General features: G+C 49.0%; 1 protein-coding gene across 3 annotated transcripts in view; it reads left to right on the top strand.

Annotated features, from left to right (window-relative positions):
- The window catches only part of IGSF3 (immunoglobulin superfamily member 3), a gene marked incomplete at both ends in the record, with an annotated part of 93,941 nt that overhangs the window by 48,698 nt on the left and 24,394 nt on the right, over positions 1-20,849 (top strand). The window contains 5 exons of one of the 3 annotated variants that reach the window (XM_080692229.1): positions 5,117-5,494; positions 8,102-8,512; positions 13,726-14,115; positions 15,765-15,821; positions 18,112-18,513. In XM_080692229.1, the coding sequence (XP_080548355.1) occupies positions 5,117-5,494; positions 8,102-8,512; positions 13,726-14,115; positions 15,765-15,821; positions 18,112-18,513 (1,638 nt within the window). Of the gene's footprint in view, positions 1-5,116; positions 5,495-8,101; positions 8,513-13,725; positions 14,116-15,761; positions 15,822-18,111; positions 18,514-20,849 lie in introns of all 3 variants that reach the window. The other 2 variants (XM_080692228.1, XM_080692230.1) reach the window with 2 other exon arrangements.

Below are 20,849 nucleotides of genomic sequence, written 5' to 3'. Positions count from 1 at the left end.
GTTAGGACTTTCCTAGTGGCCAGACAGGCCAGCCCTCCTTAGTGCCTAGGGCAAGGTGTGGAGCAGTGTGTGTGTGGTGCAGGGCTTCCACACTTCTCCTGCTGTACCACCTCCCAGCACCTTGGTGTTCACTAACCTGGACAGTCTTCACCCCATCCTTGATGGTATGGGGCTTCATCACACTATTGAGTAAATCATTGGCCATTGGTGATTGGACTCAGTAACCCAGCCCTGCCCCTATCCCTGGAGGTCTGGGATTGAGTTTGATTTCCAACCTTCTAAGCATGGCCAGTTCTTCCCTTGAAACGAAGGGCTCATCTGGAGTCATCTCATTAGCATAAAATGGGATTTGGCCCAAAGAGGCTCATTATAAATACAGAGAGATGCCTCTCATTCCAGAAATCCCAAAGGGTTTAGGAGTGCAGGGCCAGGAACCGGAGACAAAACCCAAATATCTATATCTAGATAACTTTGCATATTCTACAGTAGTGAGTACAGAAGAAATTTTCTAAAGCAATCATGCATTTTTATTTTTGGTTAAAATTTTTTCTAGTTATAAAACTAGTCCATACTCATTGCAGAGGACTGGGGGAGGGAGTGGAATATAAAGAAGAAAATAAAAACATCTTGCCCTGGTATTTTTTTTTTTAGTTCTTTTTATATAGCTCTGTATAAACTGTATATGATGATCATTCTTTTTATATTACAGAAGTATAATTTACCTATTGCAAAGTGATCAGAAGACTACTGAATATCTAAGGTTAAAATTATTGTTTTTTAATGGTTCTTGCCTGGAAGACAACTTCTGTTGTAGACTATGGCAGACTGCAGGGGCTGTGGGGTGAGGGTTGTAGGGCAGGGCTGGGGATCTGGGTCTATTTGAGGTCCTCAGAAATCACTGTGGTAAGCCGGACGTGGTGGCACATGCTTGTAATCCCAGCATTCCGGAGGCTGAAACCGGAGGATTGCAGTTTAAGGACAGCCTCAGCTACTTCGTGAGGCCCTCTGCAATTTAGTGAGACCCTGTTTCAAAATAAAGAAAAAATAAGGCAGGGGTGTAGCTTGGAGGTTGAATGCCCCTGGGTTCCACCCCCAGACCCCCCCCCACACACACACACACACAAATCACTGTGGTAGTACATTGTAAGGGTACGGTGTAGAAAATAAAGTAAACTGTCCAGGAGAAAGTTGCTTTTTATTTTTATGTTAAGATCCACTTCCTATTTTCAGGGATCAAAGGCCATTTGTGGAACAGGAAAGAATTAAGCAGATAGTAAATAAACAGATACAGCTGAGTATGTATGGTTAAAGTACAATTGCACCTTCATTTATTTGTCCAGCAGTTTGTAATCTGCTTATGGCCTGGACAAGTTGTTTTGACTCAGCTCCTGGCTCATTTAGGCCACTTAATACTATTTACCTTGGGGGCAGGGGTTTAGGATCTGTTGATCAAGGGCTTTGTAAATAGAATGCACTCTGTCAAAATCTGTATTGCAACGGGATGGGTGGTATCTGATGGTCTCTGCTGCTTTCTTTGGACAAGAGGAGAAGGAAATTTTCTTGAACCAAGTCATTGTGGGTTCTCTAGAAGGAAGGAGCTTAACACTACTGAGAGCCTCGAGTTAGGCGATATTCTTTCATTTGGGCACCTGGCCAGTACCATGTAGGTAGAGGTGTCTTAAAACAGCAGTTTTTGACCCTGGTACACCTGGTTGGAACATCTGGGGAACTTTTAAAAATCCTAATGCCATGCCTGGTATGGTGACGCACGCCTGTAATCTCAGTACTTGGGAGGCTGAGACAGAAGGATCACAGATTCCAGATCAGCCTCAGCAACTTAGTGAGACTCAGCAACGTAGCTAGACCCTGTTTCAAAATAAGGAGGGCTAGAGCGTAGCTTGGAGGTGGATTGCCTCTGGTTCAATGTCCAGTACCCCCTAGACAATTCCTAAAGTCCAGGTTGTACCTCAGATCACTTATGGGGGGCTTCCAGGTACTGTTATCATTATTATTATTATTATTTTTTTGGTGGTACTGGGGTTCCTGGAAGCCCTCCTTCCTCCGGGCTACACTCCCAGACCTATTTTATATTTTTGAAACAGGGTCTCTTACGCCAGCACGGCTGGCTTCGAACCTGCGCGATCCTCCTGTCTCCGCCTCCCAAGCGCGGGGATTACAAGCGTGCGCCACCACGCCCGGCAAGTACTGTTATTTTTTAAACCTCTCCTCTTGTCCCATGGTGGTGCCTTATGTGGGTTCCAAGATTGAAAAGCTGTCTTTAAAGGAAGGAGGTGGGGCATATTCTTTGCCCCTCTGTCATAGAAAACTGAAACACGAATGAGACCTAAGTGTTATAATGGTAGTTAATTTTTTTTAAGTGTCTACTTTTGAGAAGTTCTGAATTTCAGAAGTACTGCAGACATTTGCTTCAACTGTCACTGTGTGTGTGTGTGTGTGTGTGTGTGTGTGTGTGTGTGTGGTCATTAAAAGAGTATCCTTAACTAATGGTATACACCAAATTTTAACATACTGAAAATTAGTAATGAATTATCTTGACTTTAAATATAGTAATGACAGTCTTCCACCAGAATGTATCTCATCCACAGACCACTTCGTTCACGTCCCCCTTCCCTCCCTTAAAGTCCTTCCTGCTTCTGCTGGAGCCAAGATGAGGTTTGGGGTAAGACTTTCATTTTTTTTTTTTTTTGGCAGTGCTGGAGATAGACCCCAGGGCTTCACATGTGCTAAAGCAAGTGCTCTACCACAGAGCACACACCACCCTCAGCAGCCCTTTTGAGGTTGGCCGTCTTCCTGCGAGGCACAGACCCAGGCTGACTGCGAACTGCCTCCCACTGTGCTGTGAGCTGCCCTAGCTGCCTCCACTCCAGCTAGGTCTATGCAGGAGTGGCCGCCCACCCTGTGTGGGGTGGAAAAGCAGCTCTCATGGGAGTGGGCTGCAGCCAGGAGTGGGGCCAGTGCCTCTCTGCTGTGCAGTCAGAGCCACACAATGTCCAGCTGAGTGTGTGTGTGTGTGTGTGTGTGTGTGTGTGTGTGTGTATTACTAGGGATTAAATGAAGGGGCTCGCTCACTGAGTTTCATACCCAGCCCTGTTTATTTTTTATTTTGAGATAGCGTCTCACTAAGTTGCTCAGGCTGGCCTTGAACTCGTGATCTTCCTGCCTCAGCCTCCTGAGTTGCAGGGATTACAGGCATGTGACACCACCCAGCTGCTCGCAGCCTGTTACTGAGGATTCGGCTCTGTTCTAGGCATCATAGACATTGTCTTCTTCAGGTGTTTCCATCACTCTGTGAGGAGGCGGAGGCTCAGAGATGTTATATAACTTAGCCAGGGTCACAGCTGATAAGTGCCAGGCCCCGAACAGGAATAAATGCTATCCCTCTCCAAAGCCTTCTTAGAAATCTTTTTATACATAAGCAGATCAAGGACTGGAGAGGAGCTTGTCCAAGATAACACAGCCACTTCTGATTTGGTGCCGCTTGTGTAATTAGGACTCACAAGCTCTTTCTGCTACGGTGCCATGTCTGGCTGCAGCTGAAGAGCAAGGGTGCGCCCCAGCCCACCTTCCAGTGGCTCAGGCACAGTCAGTTTTGTACTGCTCTGTCAGTCCACTCTCCATTACTGTAACCATTCCAGAAGCTGGGCACTGCATTTGAAAAGCAGATTTCTGTAGCTCACAGTATTAGAGACTAAAAGTCCAAGACGATTGGCCCCATGAGTTCTTCTGGTGAGGGCCCCTTGGGTGCATCACAACATGGCAGATGGCATCATGGCAGGAGTGCGTGCAAGAGGGAGAGATCACCTGGTGAAACAGGAAGGCAGGCTCGTCTTTTTTTTTTTTTTTTTTTGAACCCAGGGGCATTCTACCTCTGAGCTATACCCCCCAAACACTATTTTTTATTCTTTATTTTGAAACAGGGTCTCACTGAGTTGCAGAGGGCCTCACTATGTAGCTGAGGTTGTCCGCAATACTCCTGTCTCAGCCTCCCGAATGCTGGAATTACAAGTATGCACCACCACACCCAGCTAAGTCTTGCTCTTTTTATAATAGCCTCCTCTTGCGAAAGCTAACCCACTCCAGAGACCAGTGTTAACCCCTTTCATGGGCAGTGCCCCCATTATCTTGTACTAGACTCCTCCTCTTAAAGGTCCCACTACCTATCACATACACTAAAGACTTAAGCCTCCTGCACACCAGCCCTTGGGGGGCCACACGCAAACAACAGCAGTTGGCATGGAATCAGAAATTAAGCTCCCCTATTTTATCTTTACTCCATGAAGAAGAACATGGAGAAGACAGGCAGAAGGGACCTTGGGCAACCCGTGTCAGCCAGAAGGCAGGGTCATAGGTCAGTCAGTGCCCAGGGCCCAGGCAGCCCAACTGTCCTGGCTGCAGGGGTTCTGCTGTGCAAAGACTGTCTCCCTTTGTTATCCTGTGGGAATCTGGGCACCGGGGATCTGCTTCGGCCTCCACATTCATATTTATTTGTGTGTGCTCAGCTTAAACTGCAGCAGCTTGCAGGAGCTCGGCTCTGCCTCCGTTCATGGAGGGAAAAGGAGCTGAAGGGTGCCTCTAGGGTGTTGGCGGGGAGTAGTTTCATTTGAAAATGGAGAGCGCGAGCCCCCACAAAGTTCCCCGTGATTCTCTCTGGCCAAACCTCTAATCAAGAGAGAAATGTTTAATTTCAGCCAGATTGCAAGATGGTCGCTTTTATTTGTTTTCATCGGTATTTGTGCCAAGGATCCAACTTTTTCCTGCTCGTTCTAGGAAGACTTTATAAACAGCATTAATTTGATATAAAGCTGCCACACAAATGACAAACAGAGGGGCTGAAGGAAATTCACAAGGGTCAGGCATTGAATAAGTAACAGAACCACGTCCTTGCACGACCAGATTCCTACGTATGCAAATTAGAGACAGCATTTTACCGCAGAGTGTTTTAATTAATATTTATAAATCACAGAGCTCTGCTGAAAGGGCCAGTAAGCTATTTATATTATTATCATGTCACACAAATATCAAACCCCCTGGAGATCGCCGCACATTGTGCGTTTTTAGTCTGAGAAGTCAGTGGTGTGTTTCTGCCTCCCGACAGGTGTGGCGTCCGCACAGCGGCAGGTTGCTGTCCAGGAAGGGCCCTTGTACCGCACAGAGGGCTCCCACATCACCATCTGGTGCAACGTGAGCGGCTACCAGGGGCCCTCCGAGCAGAACTTCCAGTGGTCCATCTACCTGCCCTCTGCCCCGGAGCGCGAGGTGCAGATTGTCAGCACCGTGGACTCTTCCTTCCCCTATGCCATCTACACCCAGCGTGTTCGCGGGGGCAAGATCTATGTGGAAAGAGTGCAGGGCAACTCGGCTTTACTGCACATCACGGATCTCCAGGCCCGCGATGCCGGCGAGTACGAGTGCCACACGCCAAACACCGACGAGCGCTACTTTGGGAGTTACAGTGCCAAGATGAACCTCGTGGGTAAGAGATGCTGTTTCCATGTGCCCAGTGCCAGGCCCGAGTCCCTTTGTTTCATACTATGCATTTGACTTCAAAAGAACAACAGCAGCAAACCTCCCCAAATATTTTAACGTCGACAAGTAGCATAAGTACACACAATGTCTGTGCTTATTTGTAAATAATAGAAGATTGAGGTTGAAACCTGAATAAGTCTAATGCAAATATTGCACGTTTCAGAGGTGGACTAACCCTCTAGCTAGTGAAACGGTCTGTGAAATATAAGGTAGGGACATTGGTGGTTGACAGTCAGAAGGAATGACATGGAAGACAACGTGAATGATGAGCTGGGAGAGAAGCCAGAGCCCGAAAGGGGCAAGAGGAAGCTGTCAGCCCGTCCCAAGGCTGGAATGAACGGCCCGTAGGTGTGTTAACAGGGGAGTAGTTATGTGAGTATATTAACGTATCGCAGGAGAGTGACTACCCAGAGAACCCAGGGAGGTCCACATGCTTACAAGCCCTTTCACAGAGGGGAGGGACATAGGGAATGAGACCGTGTTGAGGGGTAGTAAGTGATTTTAGGAGAGTACAATGGATACTCAAACAATAATTAGTAAATGTTTCACCTAGGAAATTTGGGCTAGGGGAGGGACAGTATCTCCTGACAGAATCTGCTCAGGTGTGGTTCAATTCTTTAATCTTCCTTCTTGTAAAAATTAGTTTACTTAATGAAAACCCGGGGAAGGGACCAAGGGCAGTTGACAAGTCTGGTCTTCGTGCATCTATGGGCACATCAGAGGCAGCCTCTTCCAGCATAGGCTGTTTGCGGGAGGCTTCCGTTTAGGTTAAACGGCACACCAGGGCACCCTATTTTTATTTTGCTCTCATAAGTCTGCATCCTAACACATGGATTTTAAGACACAATTCTAGCTGGGTACATGAGTGCGTTTGTGACTGGGGCATCCCCGGCAGACAGAGTAGTATGTTTCGTCTCCAAAAAAACATAAGGGGCGAGGCGTGGTGGCGCACGCTTGTAATCCCCGCACTTGGGAGGCGGAGACAGGAGGATCGTGAAGGTTCAAAGCCAGCCTCAGCTGGCTTAAGAGACCGTGTTTCCAAAAATAAAAAAGTATGAAATAGGTCTGGGAGTGTAGCCCAGAGGTAGAAGGGCTTCCAGGAACCCCAGTACCATCAAAACAACAACAACAAAACAAAACAAAAAAACATAAGGGTCAGGTTAAAAGTCCAACCAAGGTACCACAGGGAGTTGTCTCCACACTGTGGCTTCCTTCACATGTGGACCTCTTTGATGAATTATATAAAAATTATATCAATAAAAGTAGGGGATAATGATGATATTCTTCTCTAACATTTTTTTTTGCATGTATGGTACTGGAGATTGAACTCAGGGGCAGGCTCTGAGTTACACCCCCAGCCCTATTTTATTTTTTATTTGTAAACACATGGTGGCCTTAAACTTGGAATCCTTCTTTCTCAGCCTCCTTAGTACCACACATGGCTTAAACAATAGCCTTCTACAGCTACTGGGCATGGTGGCACACTCCTGGTATCCTAATGCTTAAGAGGCTGAGACAGAAGGATTGCAGGTTTGAAGCTAGCCTTAGCTACATAGTGAGGTTTTCAGCAACTTCGACCCTATTCCAAAATAAAAATAAGAAGAGCTAAGAGTATAACTTAGAACTGGAATGCCTCTGGGTTCAATCCCCAGTTCCAAAAAAAATGAAAAATAAAAAATAGAAAATAGCCTTCTAAGGGCAGTGCATTGCTGAAGTAAGTAGGGGACTGGGGAGGGGGGTGGGCTGGAAGTAGGGGAAATGCAGTGGTCATATTTAGGTGTAAACCAAGATCAGTTTCAGAAGCCATTTCTATTTGAAGGTCAGTGAGATAGGAAGTGAGGTGTCTCAAAGCAACCCCCAAGTGCTCTGCTATCCTGGTATTTGGGAGGCTGAGACAGAAGGATGGTGGGTTTGAGCCCAGGCTCAGGAACTTAGCAAGACCTGTTTTAAAACAAAAAAGCCTGGGGAGTAGCTCGGATAAGACTACTCCTGGATTCAATCCCCAGTACCAAAAAAAAAAAAAAAGGCAATAGCAAATTTAACGAGTCTATTTAGACCTAAAAGTAAATCATTCTGGCCGGGTGTGGTGGTGCACTCTTGTAATTCCAGCATTTGAGAAGCCGAGACAGGAGGATCACGGTTTGTGGATCACCTCAGCTGCTTAGTGAGGCCCTCTGCAACTTAGTGAGACCCTGTTTCAAAATAAAGAATAAAAAATAGGGCAGTGGGTATAGCTCGGAGGTCGAATCCCCCTGGGTCCCATCCCCAGACCCGCAAAAAAATATCATTCTGACCCATGATTTGTGGGAAGTTCATTTATTCTCAGTTCTTGAAATTGAACTTATGTTTGATCTGAGTGTTATTAAAATATCAAAAGGCGAGTGCTCCCCCAGCCAAGTCATCACGCGGTCTTCTGGGCTGTCTGCAGCCTGGAGCGCAGAGTTGGGCTGGCCCTCTTGGAGGCTCACTCAGTGTCTGTGTGGTGGGAGCCCCGTCTCTAGTGAGTCCCAGTCTGTGGCCCTGTGACTATTCACTCTCGGGACATGTGTTGCAGTAATCCCGGACTCCCTGCAGACCACGGCTGTGCCCCAGACTCTTCACAAGGTGGAGCAGGACCCGCTGGAGCTCAGTTGTGAGGTGGCCACAGAGACGATCCAGCACAGCCACCTGTCTGTGGCCTGGCTCCGGCAGAAGGGTGGCGAGAAGCCCGTGGAGGTCATTTCCCTGAGCCGAGACTTCGTGCTGCAATCCAGCAGTGAATACGTGCAGCGGCAGAGCCTGGGGGAAGTGCGGCTGGACAAGCTGGGCAGGTCCACCTTCCGCCTGACCATCTTCCACCTGCAGCCCTCCGACCAGGGCGAGTTCTACTGTGAGGCCGCGGAGTGGATCCAGGACCCGGACGGCTCGTGGTACGCCATGACCCGAAAGCGCTCCGAGGGCGCCGTGGTCAACGTCCAGCCCACTGGTCAGTCTCTCTGAGCCTCTTGTGCCTCTTCTTTCCCTGGTGGGGAGGGCGAGCAGACACCGGGAGGTTGTGGGACGCCATCTTTGGTGACCTCTAACAGTACGTGGTAGGTTCTGTGTGAAGCTAGAGATGGTCCTGCCTGCACGCGCAGGGGTGTACAGGACACGGGTGTCCTGGGACCTGACCTTCCGGCAAATGTCAGACAGGTGCTGTCCAGGCCAAATCCTCTTTGTTGTTTTCTCTTTTTATGCTTGTATCAGTGCATTGTAATTATACATCATAGTGAGGTTCAAAGTGATACAGACATGCAAGAACATGATGTGTATATTTCCTTTGCATCTCCCTCCCCCATACATGTTGAGCTTGGTAGACGCCTGTATAGGTGGACATAGCATTATTTGGGCTGTTTCCTTCCTCAGTCCCCTTTTCCCCTCCCTACATCCACTCCCCAATATTCTGCTGATTTCTCCCATTTATCTGAAGTCCCTTTTGTTTTCTCTCTTGCCTCTAGCTTTTACGCAGGAGGGAAAATATATGACCCCTGACTTCTGAGCGGGGCTCACTTAGCGTAACGTCCTCAAGTTCCATCCATTTTCCTGCAAATGTATTGTCATGTTTTGTTTACTTACACAGTGTACTTTTTTTTAAAATACAAACTTTGTTTTAGGAATTGAGAGATTTTGCAGAAAACACTGTGTGTTATGACTCTGGGTTCCCATTCCAGTTAGCCACATTGCTGCCCTGTTTCTGATGTTGTTTTCTTCAGGTACCAATGGCTTCCTTCATAGGAGACATTTGAGATCAGTAGCCTTCCCTTGGAGGTATAATTTTATGAGCTATAGGAATTTTGGACCACATTATTATTTTATATTAATATTCTGTAATAGTGGTGTTTTGTAATTTCCCAGTGCTTCCCCACACATTGCCATAGTCCCTCAGCAGTTCTGAGAGGTGAGCAGTAGCGGCATTACCATCTCAGAGGTGAGGACCCAGCGTGGATGACTTTGCGGGGGTCCCCAGGAAGAGGCCAGTCCAGAGCAGACCAGGTCCCACCGCAGATGCTTTCTCAAGGGAAGCCCGGTCCCCTCAGAGGGTAGTACTGGGCAAAACAGTGGTTGCCTGGCAAGCTGCAGTCCTTCCCAGCTTTGCCTGGAGTCTCTCACGACCCCTCACTTCACTCCAAGTTCCTGGGCTCATGAGGCTCCAGGTCAGAGCTGACATCTCTCACGACTGTCTCAGCTGGGCTCACTCGTCCGTCTGTCCCAGCTTTCGTTAGAGGGTGATCATGGTGCTGTCAGTAAGGTGCCCTTTTCCCATGCTGATGCTCACCTCGGGAAGGGGAGTAGAGGTTTATGGGTACACACATGGTCCTTTGGCATGTCAGGACCTGCCTCATGACTGCTTCTAGTAAATACTGCAGGTGGCTGTCTTGTCCTTGCACAGTTCCTCTGACACTTGAGAGCAGTTTTTCGGGCTCTCCTCATCGTACCCTCCCCGGGATGCACCTCGGGTCTGGGGAGGGGTGGCCAGGAAGCTGAATCTCCAGTGCCCCTCTCAGGTGGTTCCTCCACTGTCTATGTTTGTTCCATCAGGTGCGACTCCAGAGGGAGAATGGCAGAAGGGATTCTCTGAGCGTCTAGTGGATGCAAAGGCTTTTACCAAAGGGCTGAGTTCCCGGACATGGTGTGCTTGATCTGCTCTGTAGGACCCAGGGCTTTTAGCAGCTTCTGGCTCTTCCAGTATTAAGAAGCCCACCAGCTGGGCGTGGTGCTGCACCCTTGTAATCCCAGCATTTGGGAGGCTGAGACAGGAAGATTGTGGTTCACAGACAGCCTCAGCTATTTAGTGAGGCCCTTTGCAACTCAGTGAGACCCTGTTTCAAAATAAAGAACAAAAAATAGGGCTGGGGATGTAGCTTGGAGGTAGAATGCCCCTGGGTTCAAACCCTAGTAACACACACACACACACATACACACACACACACACACACAAAGTCTAGCGAAGGGGCTTTATTTTCTATTTGTTATTTCTCTTCCCAGATTGTTTGAAAATCAGCTTCAAAAGTCTGGACCACATTTTGAGTTGTAATGCTTTTAAATTAGGTTGCATCAGTTAATCTTCTTTATTTTAATCTTACCAATTGGGAATTAGGACTTTCTGATTCTGCCCTGAAAATGTACCCAGACTAAGCCAGCAAGAGGAAAATTTAACAACAACAAAAAATAGAGTCGATGACTTTTCTCTGTTTTTGTTCAGGCTCAGTAGTTGCATCTCCAACTCTGCCCTTCTCTCAGTTCAGCAAACACTAGCCAGGCTCTATAGCATTGCAGTATGGGATGAGGTATGAGGAGATGCAAAGATGAATGGCTCTTAGTCTCAGAACCTAGGCTACTTGCAGACCCAGCACCAGTGGCTAAGTAGGAGGTGCTGAGTGCCACGACAGCATTCATCCAGGAAATTCAGTGAATGTGGTAACTTGAGCTATTTCAGAGCAAGAGTACATAGCAGGAGGAGAAACATAAGGACACAAAACGATTTGATTGTTTGGCACGTGGAGAAAAGCAGAGCATGACTTGATACTGAGTTCTGGCCGAGCGGTGGGAGAAGAGAAAGGCAGGCTGGCGGCCCAGATGTTGTGATGTGGGCTTGGACTCGACTCTGTGGGCCAGCAGCTGTTCTTCCTGGAGCCCTAGCAGCGGCTGGAGGTGGCTGAGAGGTTGCATGTAGGTCTCTGATGTGTTCCCATGTACCTGTGCACGTCAGGGGGCTCAGGGGAAGGCAGGTGAGCACCTGAGTGTTCTCTTCTTTCTTTAGCCAAATGTTTGCTATATTTGGCCATGAAAGATTTTATGTGAATAAAGGAGTCCCCTTCCCTGCCCCCTCTTTATAAAACTTGAAATCCCCTGCTGCAGGCAGTGGGCTAAGAGTAGGGACTTTTAAACAGGGAGTGGCAGATTAGGGATCTAGAAGGAAGAACTCAGAGTGGTCTGGAGGGTGATTAGACATTTTGGGTCTGAAGTCAAGAGACCAGGTTGAAAAGAGCTCTTATGGCAGTGGCCCAGAAGGGAGGCTGTGGTGTGGGAGACAAAAGGATAGAGAATTGGATGGATGGATGGATGGGATGATGGATTGATGGATGGACAGATGGATGGACAGGGGGAGGGGGGGAGGGAAAGAGGGAAAGAAGGAGGGAGCCCTCTGGGGCTCTCTGGCCAGGAGCCCAGTGGCCCTGAGGCTGAGGCTGGGCCTGCAGCCCCTGTGGTTCTCCGAACCATGGGAAGGAAGTACTGGGGGGAGGAGGAGGAGGTCCTGCAGAGTCCTGCTTGGAAATCTCTACTTCCCCATTAGTGGCGCCCCTGGTCTTCTTTTTTGTAAAGTTTAATCAAGGAGCCCGTTCTCCTGGAAGCAGTCTCTTAGACACTCAAGTCATAAACCCAGTGCGTTATGAACATGGACGTGTGGAGCTCAAGTTAGAGACTGAACCTGCAAGTGGGGAGGGTCCAGGAAATGCCCACGGGACACAAGAGGACCAGGCCCAGGAGAGCCGCAGAGGTGAGAGGGGCTCAGAGGAGCCAGTTCCAGTGACCAAGAGAGCAACAGGGCAGGCAAGCAAGAGGGAAGCTGGAGGGAAGATGTCAGGGGGCTGCTTGCGTTATGACAGGCTGGGTGGGTGAACCATTGGTGCCATGTGCTCGGTCAGTGGCTTGTGAAAGAAGGGCCAGAAGCCAAATTTCAGTGAGCTAAGGAGTGAAGGAATAATAGAAAGTGTCAGTCAATATCTGCCCACTTCATTGGGCATAACCTAGAGCAAATTGCTCTGTAGAGGGGGTGGTATTTATCTCCAACCTGGGAATGTGAAGGTTTCCCTGAACAATGGGGATTCCCATGGGGGAAGAAGAGGCCATGGCGGCCCAAAGAAAGCCACAGTCATCGCCAGCCTAACCCGGGGCGACTGGAAACTTAGGAGTTCAGGGCTCCCCCTGCCGCATCCACACTGGCGCTTAGGTGGAAGGAGTGACCTTTTTTTTAGCACTGATGTGGGGTTGTGAATTACTGTACTTGAGTCGACCAGGGACTAATAACAGAGAAGAAACATTCGGGTGTGGTCCCAAATGGGTGTGCTTATCCAGGCCTACAGGGCAGAGTGAAGTCTGCTCCTTGCAGCCACGTCCCTCCAGAGGCGAAGGCAGAGGTGGAGGCGGCCACAGTGGCTGACACGTTGGAAGCGAGCCCTGGTGTTGTGGGTGGAGTTTGCTCTGATGGAGTTTGGGTAGATACAGGAGGAGCTATGACCCTGGGAGAAGGGGTGTCTGGGGCAAGACACCGGTCCCTATGTGAGGGGAGAGGATGAGGAGCAGGCGGAGGCAAAGCTGAGCAGGGCTGGAGAGGGGAACACTGAAGCAGCTGCCTCCTGAGGGCTGTGCCTTCTCCTGGAGCAGGATTCTCATCTGCTTAAAGAGAGCATGGCCTCGGGGACGCATGAGGCAAGGTCCCAAAGAAAGTGGCAAAGGCTGGGAGTGTCATTCAGGGAGGGCAGCTCCGGCTGAGGCTAATGAACCTACAGGGAACTCCACCACCACTGTGAAATGATTCTCCTCAAGGTTCTCTTTTGAGTGACAGAGCTAGAATGAGGAAGAGTAAGGACTTGGGGTTGTCACAACCACAGCCTCCCCAGCCAGGCTCCGTTTTATGGGACAGAAATTTCCTCCTCTTCTTTCTTCCTCTTCTTTTCTTTCTCTTCTTCTTCCTCCTTTTCCTCCTCCTGCTCCTCCTCTTTACTGGGGATTAAACCCAGGGGCATTCTACCTCCAGGCCATACTCAAGTCAGAGGTAGAGTACCCCTGGATACCCCCCAAAACAAAAAGAAAAATGAAAGAAGACCACCAAGACCAGAACTTTGCAGCCTGCCATTCAAGTGATAGCAGGAGTTCCTACTGTCCTGTGGGGCTCCAGGGGTCCACGCTGGGGCTACTGGGATAATAAGCTCTTTAGACTGTCTGGGTCTAGCTAGGACTTTGTGATATTCAAGAGTTTCTTGGGGCCTTAGATAGCCTGGGTATGATTAGATTTTCTCTCAAGATGAGCACTGTGGTACCTCTCTGCAGCTAGCCACATAAAGAAGGGCAGGGGGACGGGGTTTTTATGATACTGTTTGGTTAGCTTAGCTGCCACCCTCATTCACCCCAAACAATCCGTTTTGTTATTTCTCTAAGACAAAGAGTTCACAGTTCGGCTGGAAACGGACAAGCGGCTGCACACGGTGGGCGAGCAGGTGGAGTTCAGGTGCATCCTGGAGGCTCAGAATGTTCCTGACCGGTACTTCGCCGTCTCGTGGGCCTTCAACAGCTCCCTCATCGCCACCATGGGGCCTAACGCCGTGCCCATTCTCAATGGCGAGTTCGCCCACCGGGAAGCCAAGGGACAGCTTAAAGTGTCCAAAGAGGGTGATGGTGTCTTTGTGCTGAAGATTTACCACCTCCGCCAGGAAGACAGTGGGAAGTACAACTGTCGTGTGACCGAGCGAGAGAAGACGGTCACCGGAGAGTTCATCGACAAGGAGAGCAGGCGTCCCAAGAACATCCCCATCATCGTCCTCCCCCTCAGTAAGTAGAGGGCGCTGCGCACTGTCCTTCTGTGCCCGTTTCAGTGGCTAGGGACATTTAGGTGAAGCAGGGGGCAGAAAATGGCTGGGCAGGGTAGGACAGGGCAGGTAGAACTCAGCATTGCCGAGCTCCTCTGCCTCCTGGAGCCCACCATCGCCCTCAGCAGCCCCGGGTCCGCACAGCACCAGGAGGGCGTCTTGGACTGGGGACGGTCCCGAACGCCAGCGGCTTGGTGTAAACACCAGCGGTACCAGCTCAGCTGGGAGGAAGATGAGGCAGGAATCCCGGAAAGCTGAGTGCTCCTGTGTGGGAACTAAGTCCCAGAGAAGTGGGTAGAGGCCTGTCTCCAAATCTCACTTAAGAAGAGTTGGTCTCTTAGGGGAGGATTCTGAATCATAAAGTGCATTACTAAGAAAGGTTTGCTCTCTAGGTATAAAGGCGGGCATTTCCCTAATTGCATCATTCCTATTGAAATTGCATTGTTAAAAGTCAGGGGGTAGTGGAACACTTGCCTGGCATGTACAGGGCTCTAAGTTCCATCTCCAGCCCTATCAAAAAAAAAAAAAGTTGTTGGATGGGATTGCTCCTATCTTCCTGGAGCATGCCTTAGAAAGCTTAGGCCGGCTCCCAGGCTGCTCCGGTGGCCCTGCCCCCACGGAAGCTGCCTTGTCTGGGTGGGGGGCGGTCCATGCCGGGGACCCCGGAGACCTCAAGAGCTTGTGCATGTTGTGTTTAAATAGCCATAGTATCAGAATGTTCTTATTAATCTTCTTTCTCTCATAGTTCTGTTTGTAGTAAAAAGAATAATAAAAACTTACAATGCTCTGATGTTAAACAAGATAGTAAAATTTTAAAACTAACCTTTAACCTCTTCTCAGCTCTTCAAGCCCAGTCTTTCTCTTGATCTTGTAATGATTTCCTTTATACTTTACACTTTTACATATTTAAAATATTTCTCTTCAAAGGTAAAGTAAACAACAGAGCTGGGCGCATGCCACAAACAGTGGCACATGCCTATAATCCCAGGACTTGGGAGACCAAGTCAGGAGGATCGCAGGTTTGCGGCCAGCCTCAGCAACTTAGTGAGGCCCTTGGCAACGTAGTGAGATCCTGTTTCAAAATAAAAAATAAAAAGGGCTGGGGGAGTATAGCTCAGAGGTAGCACACCCCTGGGTTCTATCCCCAGTGCCACAAAAAATAAAAGTAGGCAATGAAGGACTTGGCGCTGTTCTTTCTTTTCTCATCAATAGGATTATTTTCTTTCATGCTTATTTTGAAAAATTTTATATATATATGCACACATACACGTCCAACACACCAAATTAACGTGAAATTCTTTTGTCCCTTAGATGTTTTCCCTTGCAATGCATGGTGCTTTGCATAGAGTAGGTGCTTGCTGAACATTTGCACGGTGAATTTGTTGAGTTGAATGCCCACACTCTTTACTTTTCCCTGCTGGTCTGTGCTTGCCTTAACCATGGACACTCTACTCTAAGATCTGTGACTAATTCCTCATTGTTTTGTAAGGATCCAGAGAAAGGCAGCCACCCTGTTTACTTCTTCATGTATCTTTGATACTAAAAGATGTCCCCACCCCTTCTGAGAACTTGTTTGATGATCTGTGGCCTGCTATATTGCTTTTCCAGCAGATAACTGGGTAGTTAAAGTCCCCCAGCAGCACCAGATCCTGCCCCAAGGCCACTTGGGTAAGTCAACCAAAGAACCCTCAACAATCACATCATAATGGTGATTATGCCTTGGATCTTAATGGTGCCCTCTCTCCCAAGACCCAGAATGCTTCTGCTTAAATGATCTTTCTCTGCTCCCACCTCTGGGACCCTTGCAGAGGCTAATATGGAGGAACGACTGAGCCAGCGTTCGGTTAGTGGTGGAGTTTGCACCACCTTGGGCATATTTGCTTCTAACTCCAGACCCACGCTCTGCGCTTAGCCTGTGCCACACCACCAGCCTCCTGTTTTGAAGTTTCACTTCTGAACATGCACTCAGAGTCCCATTAGTTCTGTCCTAGTTTCTCCTTAATCCAAGGAGTTTTAACTTGACTGCCTTTTTACAAGGCCTGGGAAGCCTCGTAAACAGTCGTAGTGGGCAACGCAGTGCCAGGTTTGCGTGGCTGTGTCACGGCTGCCAGAATGGCTTTGCTTCTACCTGCGTGTTTTTCCAGGCCTGTTCCAAGCAGAACAGAGAAATGTAGAAATCCACTGTGGTGACATAGGGATGAGAGTGATGTCCTGCAAACCCTTCTTCTGCATAAGACAAGCAAAGGGGTTTTCTCCCTTGATATTGAAGTTGCCCTTTTAATCCTTTTAGAATCGATAGCAGTAGGTATGAGCTTCTAAACAGGAATATTGTCAGCATTAATGATGACGTAAAATGAGTATCCCATCTCATCTGTTCCATGACATGCTCCCAAGAATTAGGCACTGTTAGCGTCTCCATTTTGAACATGAGAAGTTGAGCCTTGGGTAGGTTAAGTAAGAGTTCCCAAGTGACAGAGTTAGGAAGTAGTGAACCCAGACTCCAATGCCGTGCTTTTAACTAGTAGCGCTGTGGATGGTGGCTGAGCCTGGTCATTTCCACACTGTCCTAATGGGACTCCTGGGGGAGGCGGCCATCTTGGGAAATTGCAGTTCCCTACCTTGTCCAGACTTTGTTTTTCACATAAAACAGGCAAATCCAGAATATGTAGGGAGTGTACCCACTCTACCCAGAGCTACGTGCTGAGGCGTGGTGCTCATCTTTGTCTCTTTCTGCCTTTGGGGGACTCATGAGGGAGAGAAGATGGATTCCAGCGTACTGTGATTAATTGGGTGTGCTTCTTAATCGGGAATCTGATTTAACTGATTGGTTTAAAAATCCTATACATGTTTTGTGTGTGTGGTGCTCAGGAAATTGGAGCCAGCTTAGTTCATGGCACTGCACTTTGTGTTCTTTGATACTTAGGGGCCTTTTGAACGCAATGTAGGTAATTGGCTGAAGTAGTGTATAGCTAAGATAGATCCAGATAACCATGTTGTTTACAAAAATAGTGAGAATAATAAAATTAACCATGATCATGGTGACCACTTTTTAGACCTTGCTATGTATTAGGTGATCCGTATATGTTTTCTCATGTACTTTTTAAGTTTTAAAAATTCTATAATTCAAGGTCTCATTCTGCCTGTGTTACAGAAGAAGAAACCAAGGCATGCCAAGGTTAAAATAATTCAGTTGAGTGTGGCTTGCTAGCTAAGCGGGTAGCAAAAGGTAGACTCAGGGAAGGACTGGAGTCCTTCTCCCAAATTTGAGTAGCCGAGTGTTTCAAGGTAGAGACCAGGGGAGGCCTAGGGCTGCGTGAGGACAGGCAGGAGGATGGTAAGTGACATCCCCTGGCTTTGGTTTCTTCCTCTGTGTTGATGACAGCAGGAAAGCCCATTCCCCACACACTCGGAAACCAGCCCATCTGTGCCCATTATCTACTCTCAGGCACATGCTGTCTTCCAGGTACTTCCTGACATTTTTTCCCCCGAGGGACCTGAATGGCACACGGTGGCTGCTCACCTTTATATCACTGCAGTAACACCGAGTGGTAGGCAGACAGAGGTGGAGTAGGACGTGGGAGTTACTCATCCTGCTGAAAGTTCAAGTTGAGAGCCCTGAACCCCAGCTACGTAGGATACCCCATAACTTGTTTTAGGCCCTAAATGTCATGTCATTGTGCTGTGTTTCTTAGGATCTGATTCAGTCTCGGGTCTTAGAACCTCATTATCTCAGTTCTGTGCATGTAGCACAGAGCAGCCTAGGTCATCAGATTTGACATCCAGGGAGCAGTGCCAGGACCAGCCAGGTCTTGCAGCAGCAAGTGTCAAGAGTATTGTAACCCTCTGAGCCACTGTCCCCAAACATGATTCCATTTGCACCCTTCCTCCTGTGGTATCCACAGGGAGGGCGCCATGGAGATCATAAAGCCTCTAGTGTGGCCCTCTCTCCTCTCCCCAGAGAGCAGCATCTCCGTGGAGGTGGCCAGCAACGCCAGCGTCGTCCTCGAAGGTGAGGACCTGCACTTCTCCTGTAGTGTCCGCACGTCGGGCAGGCTGCAGGGCCGCTTCTCTGTCATCTGGCAGCTCGTGGACAGGCAGAACCGGCGCAGCAACATCATGTGGCTGGACCGAGACGGCACCCTGCAGCCAGGCTCGTCCTACTGGGAGCGCAGCAGCTTTGGGGGCATCCAGATGGAACAGGTGCAGCCCAACTCTTTCAGCCTGGGCATCTTCAACAGCAGGAAGGAGGACGAGGGCCAGTATGAATGTCACGTGACCGAGTGGGTGCGGGCAGTGGACGGCGAGTGGCAGATCGTGGGCGAGCGCCGGGCCAGCACCCTCGTCTCTGTCACGGCTCTCGGTGAGTGAGTGTGACCCTGGCGGGGAGCTCCCGCGGCAGGCAGCTTCCCTGACTCCTCGGGGTAGAGTTCTGGCAGGGGAAAGTGGCACCTTCCCCAGGGTTTCATTGAAGGGACTCTTTAGGGCAGTGCGGGCGGGGTTGAAAGAACCAACAGCGCGTGGTGGAGGGCTTGGAGCTGGCAGTGGCTTCTCTTAGGGCTGGGGTGGTGTTATCAGGAGTCCAGCAGGTGGGTCTCACCACCCAGCAGGAATGTGGCTGCTGCCTAAACTGGCCTGGAGGAGGAGAGGTGCGATTGAGTACTGCAGCCTGTCTGTCCTGCTCTCTATAGCCCAGCCCTCTTGAAAGTGGACAGAGCAGGGTAGAAAATCCCTTTTATTTGGCATTTACCTCTTTTCGAGTTGAGTCTAAGCACTTGAGTTTGATTGTCCCATTTTTGACTTCTCACCTGGCTAGAGGAAAGGCATGTTCATCTTACAAGGAAAGGAAGAGGATGAAGACAGGCGAATTTGCCCAAGGTTGCAGCTGTTAAATGACCGACCAACAGTGAACTCAAAACCCAAGACCAATGACCCATCTAAAAGTTTTTTAAAGCCAGAGTTATCTGCTTCTCTTTAAGGCCCTTACATAAGAAAACTATTTCCTCATTAGCACAAAATGAAAAGATACCTTGAGATTTGCTAAAACTAAAGAATATTAGATTTGCTTCTCACGGGGCAGTCAAAGAGGCTTCCATCGGCTTTAACTGTCAAATACAGTCAGCATGTTAATTTTTCAAAGACAAGCATGCTGCTTTGCTGGGAAGATGACTTGTGCTGTCAGGTCTCTTGTTTCTCGGGAGGCGGACATCAGTCGTCTTCAGCAGCTTATGACCCGCTCCCGGGGACCGTGTCACCACCTCTGCACAGGCAGGGCTGGGGTGCTGTCAGAACGCCCGGGACAGATGGGCACCTGAGTGGATTAGCCGAGACCAGGCCTTCCATTGCCCCTCCCCTCTGGGATTGGGATTACATTTTCAGAAGCTCAGTCCCAAAGGTGGACCTGCTCTCTGCAGTAATTATAGATCAGATTTCTGGCTCCCATGAGATTTCTGTTGGTACCGATGCTGGACACCACTGCGGCCCCTCAGAGGTAAATGTGAGGGACCCTGTGGATATCCCATACTGTTGGCTTTCCCCATCCAGAGGGCAAGGAGTATCATAGAGCAGTTAGAGATAGGATTGCTTCTCTAGAAGTCACTTTATGGCTTCAGGTGATCCCCGCCCTGAGTATTTTTAAACTCACCTTACAGCTGAAGAGTCCCATAGCCTGGGCACACTGAGCTGGCACTGCCCTGGGGTCTGGGGCCAGCTCTGCCCACCTGACCCTCCCTCCAGGGCACCTCTGGCCAAGCCATAGCCCTGGAGGTCCAGAGGGGTGAGCTGGGGAAGAGCAGGTGGGTGCCCTGAATGGAAGTTGGCTCTTCAATCTAGAGGGCACAAACCTTCACATTGGCCCAGGTGGGTACAGATCCCCTCTTGTCAGGGAGGTGATGGTGACAAGATGTCTGGATGAGGTCATAGATGGGACATTGTTTAAATGCCCAGGGCCATCATGACTGGGCGGGGCAGTGTGGACACTGTGCCCCATGACTGGGACATGCCTGTGTTGACCTGGATGTAGTTGTTGGCATGGAGAAACTGACTCCCTGCAGAGTGAGACCAAGAATACTCCATACAGCTCTCATCCCCTGAGCTCCATCTTCCTCCACTCTTGTAGCAATACAGGCTATACACAGGTGCGCATGTAACTGTTGAAGCATCTTGGTGTTTATGATGGGCCTGAGTCCTGAAGTCTTTATAAGACTATATATTGTGAAATCCAAGTTGAAGATCCAGAGTTCCCAGCAAATTTCCCCTACTTATTCCCTGACAGCCACCCAGGAAAGCCAGAAGTTTCATTCTGTGCCTTGTCTCTCACCTTTAGAGTTAAGTACTTTCCTTTATGTCTGCTTTGTATCTTGAACATCAGACCTTTTTAACAAAATATATGCCCCGTGCTAAGTACTCCTGCAAGCAGTTTACAAATACTCATCCGATAAATCTTGAGAGGGACCCATTTTACAGATGGGAAAACGGACAGAAGTTAGTAGCTTGCTCAGTGTCACTCAGGGACGAGGTGCACAGAGGGAGAGCTGCCTCCAGAGGCTGTGCCTTAATTACTGTGTCCTGCTTCCCGCAGCAAAGCAAAGGCCTCAAAATCAACTACATGCCAGTTTGTTGCCTGAGTGCCGTTTCCTGGCATCTCAGTGTGGGGCAGTTTTGACTTGCCTGCGCCCTGTAGAAAGGGACATAGGCCAC

This window comes from Muscardinus avellanarius, assembly GCF_963383645.1.
Source record: "Muscardinus avellanarius genome assembly, chromosome: 3".
Classification (NCBI taxonomy): domain Eukaryota; kingdom Metazoa; phylum Chordata; class Mammalia; order Rodentia; family Gliridae; genus Muscardinus; species Muscardinus avellanarius.
Note: the sequence above shows the minus strand (reverse complement) of the source record. Positions and strands in the feature narration are given on the sequence as shown.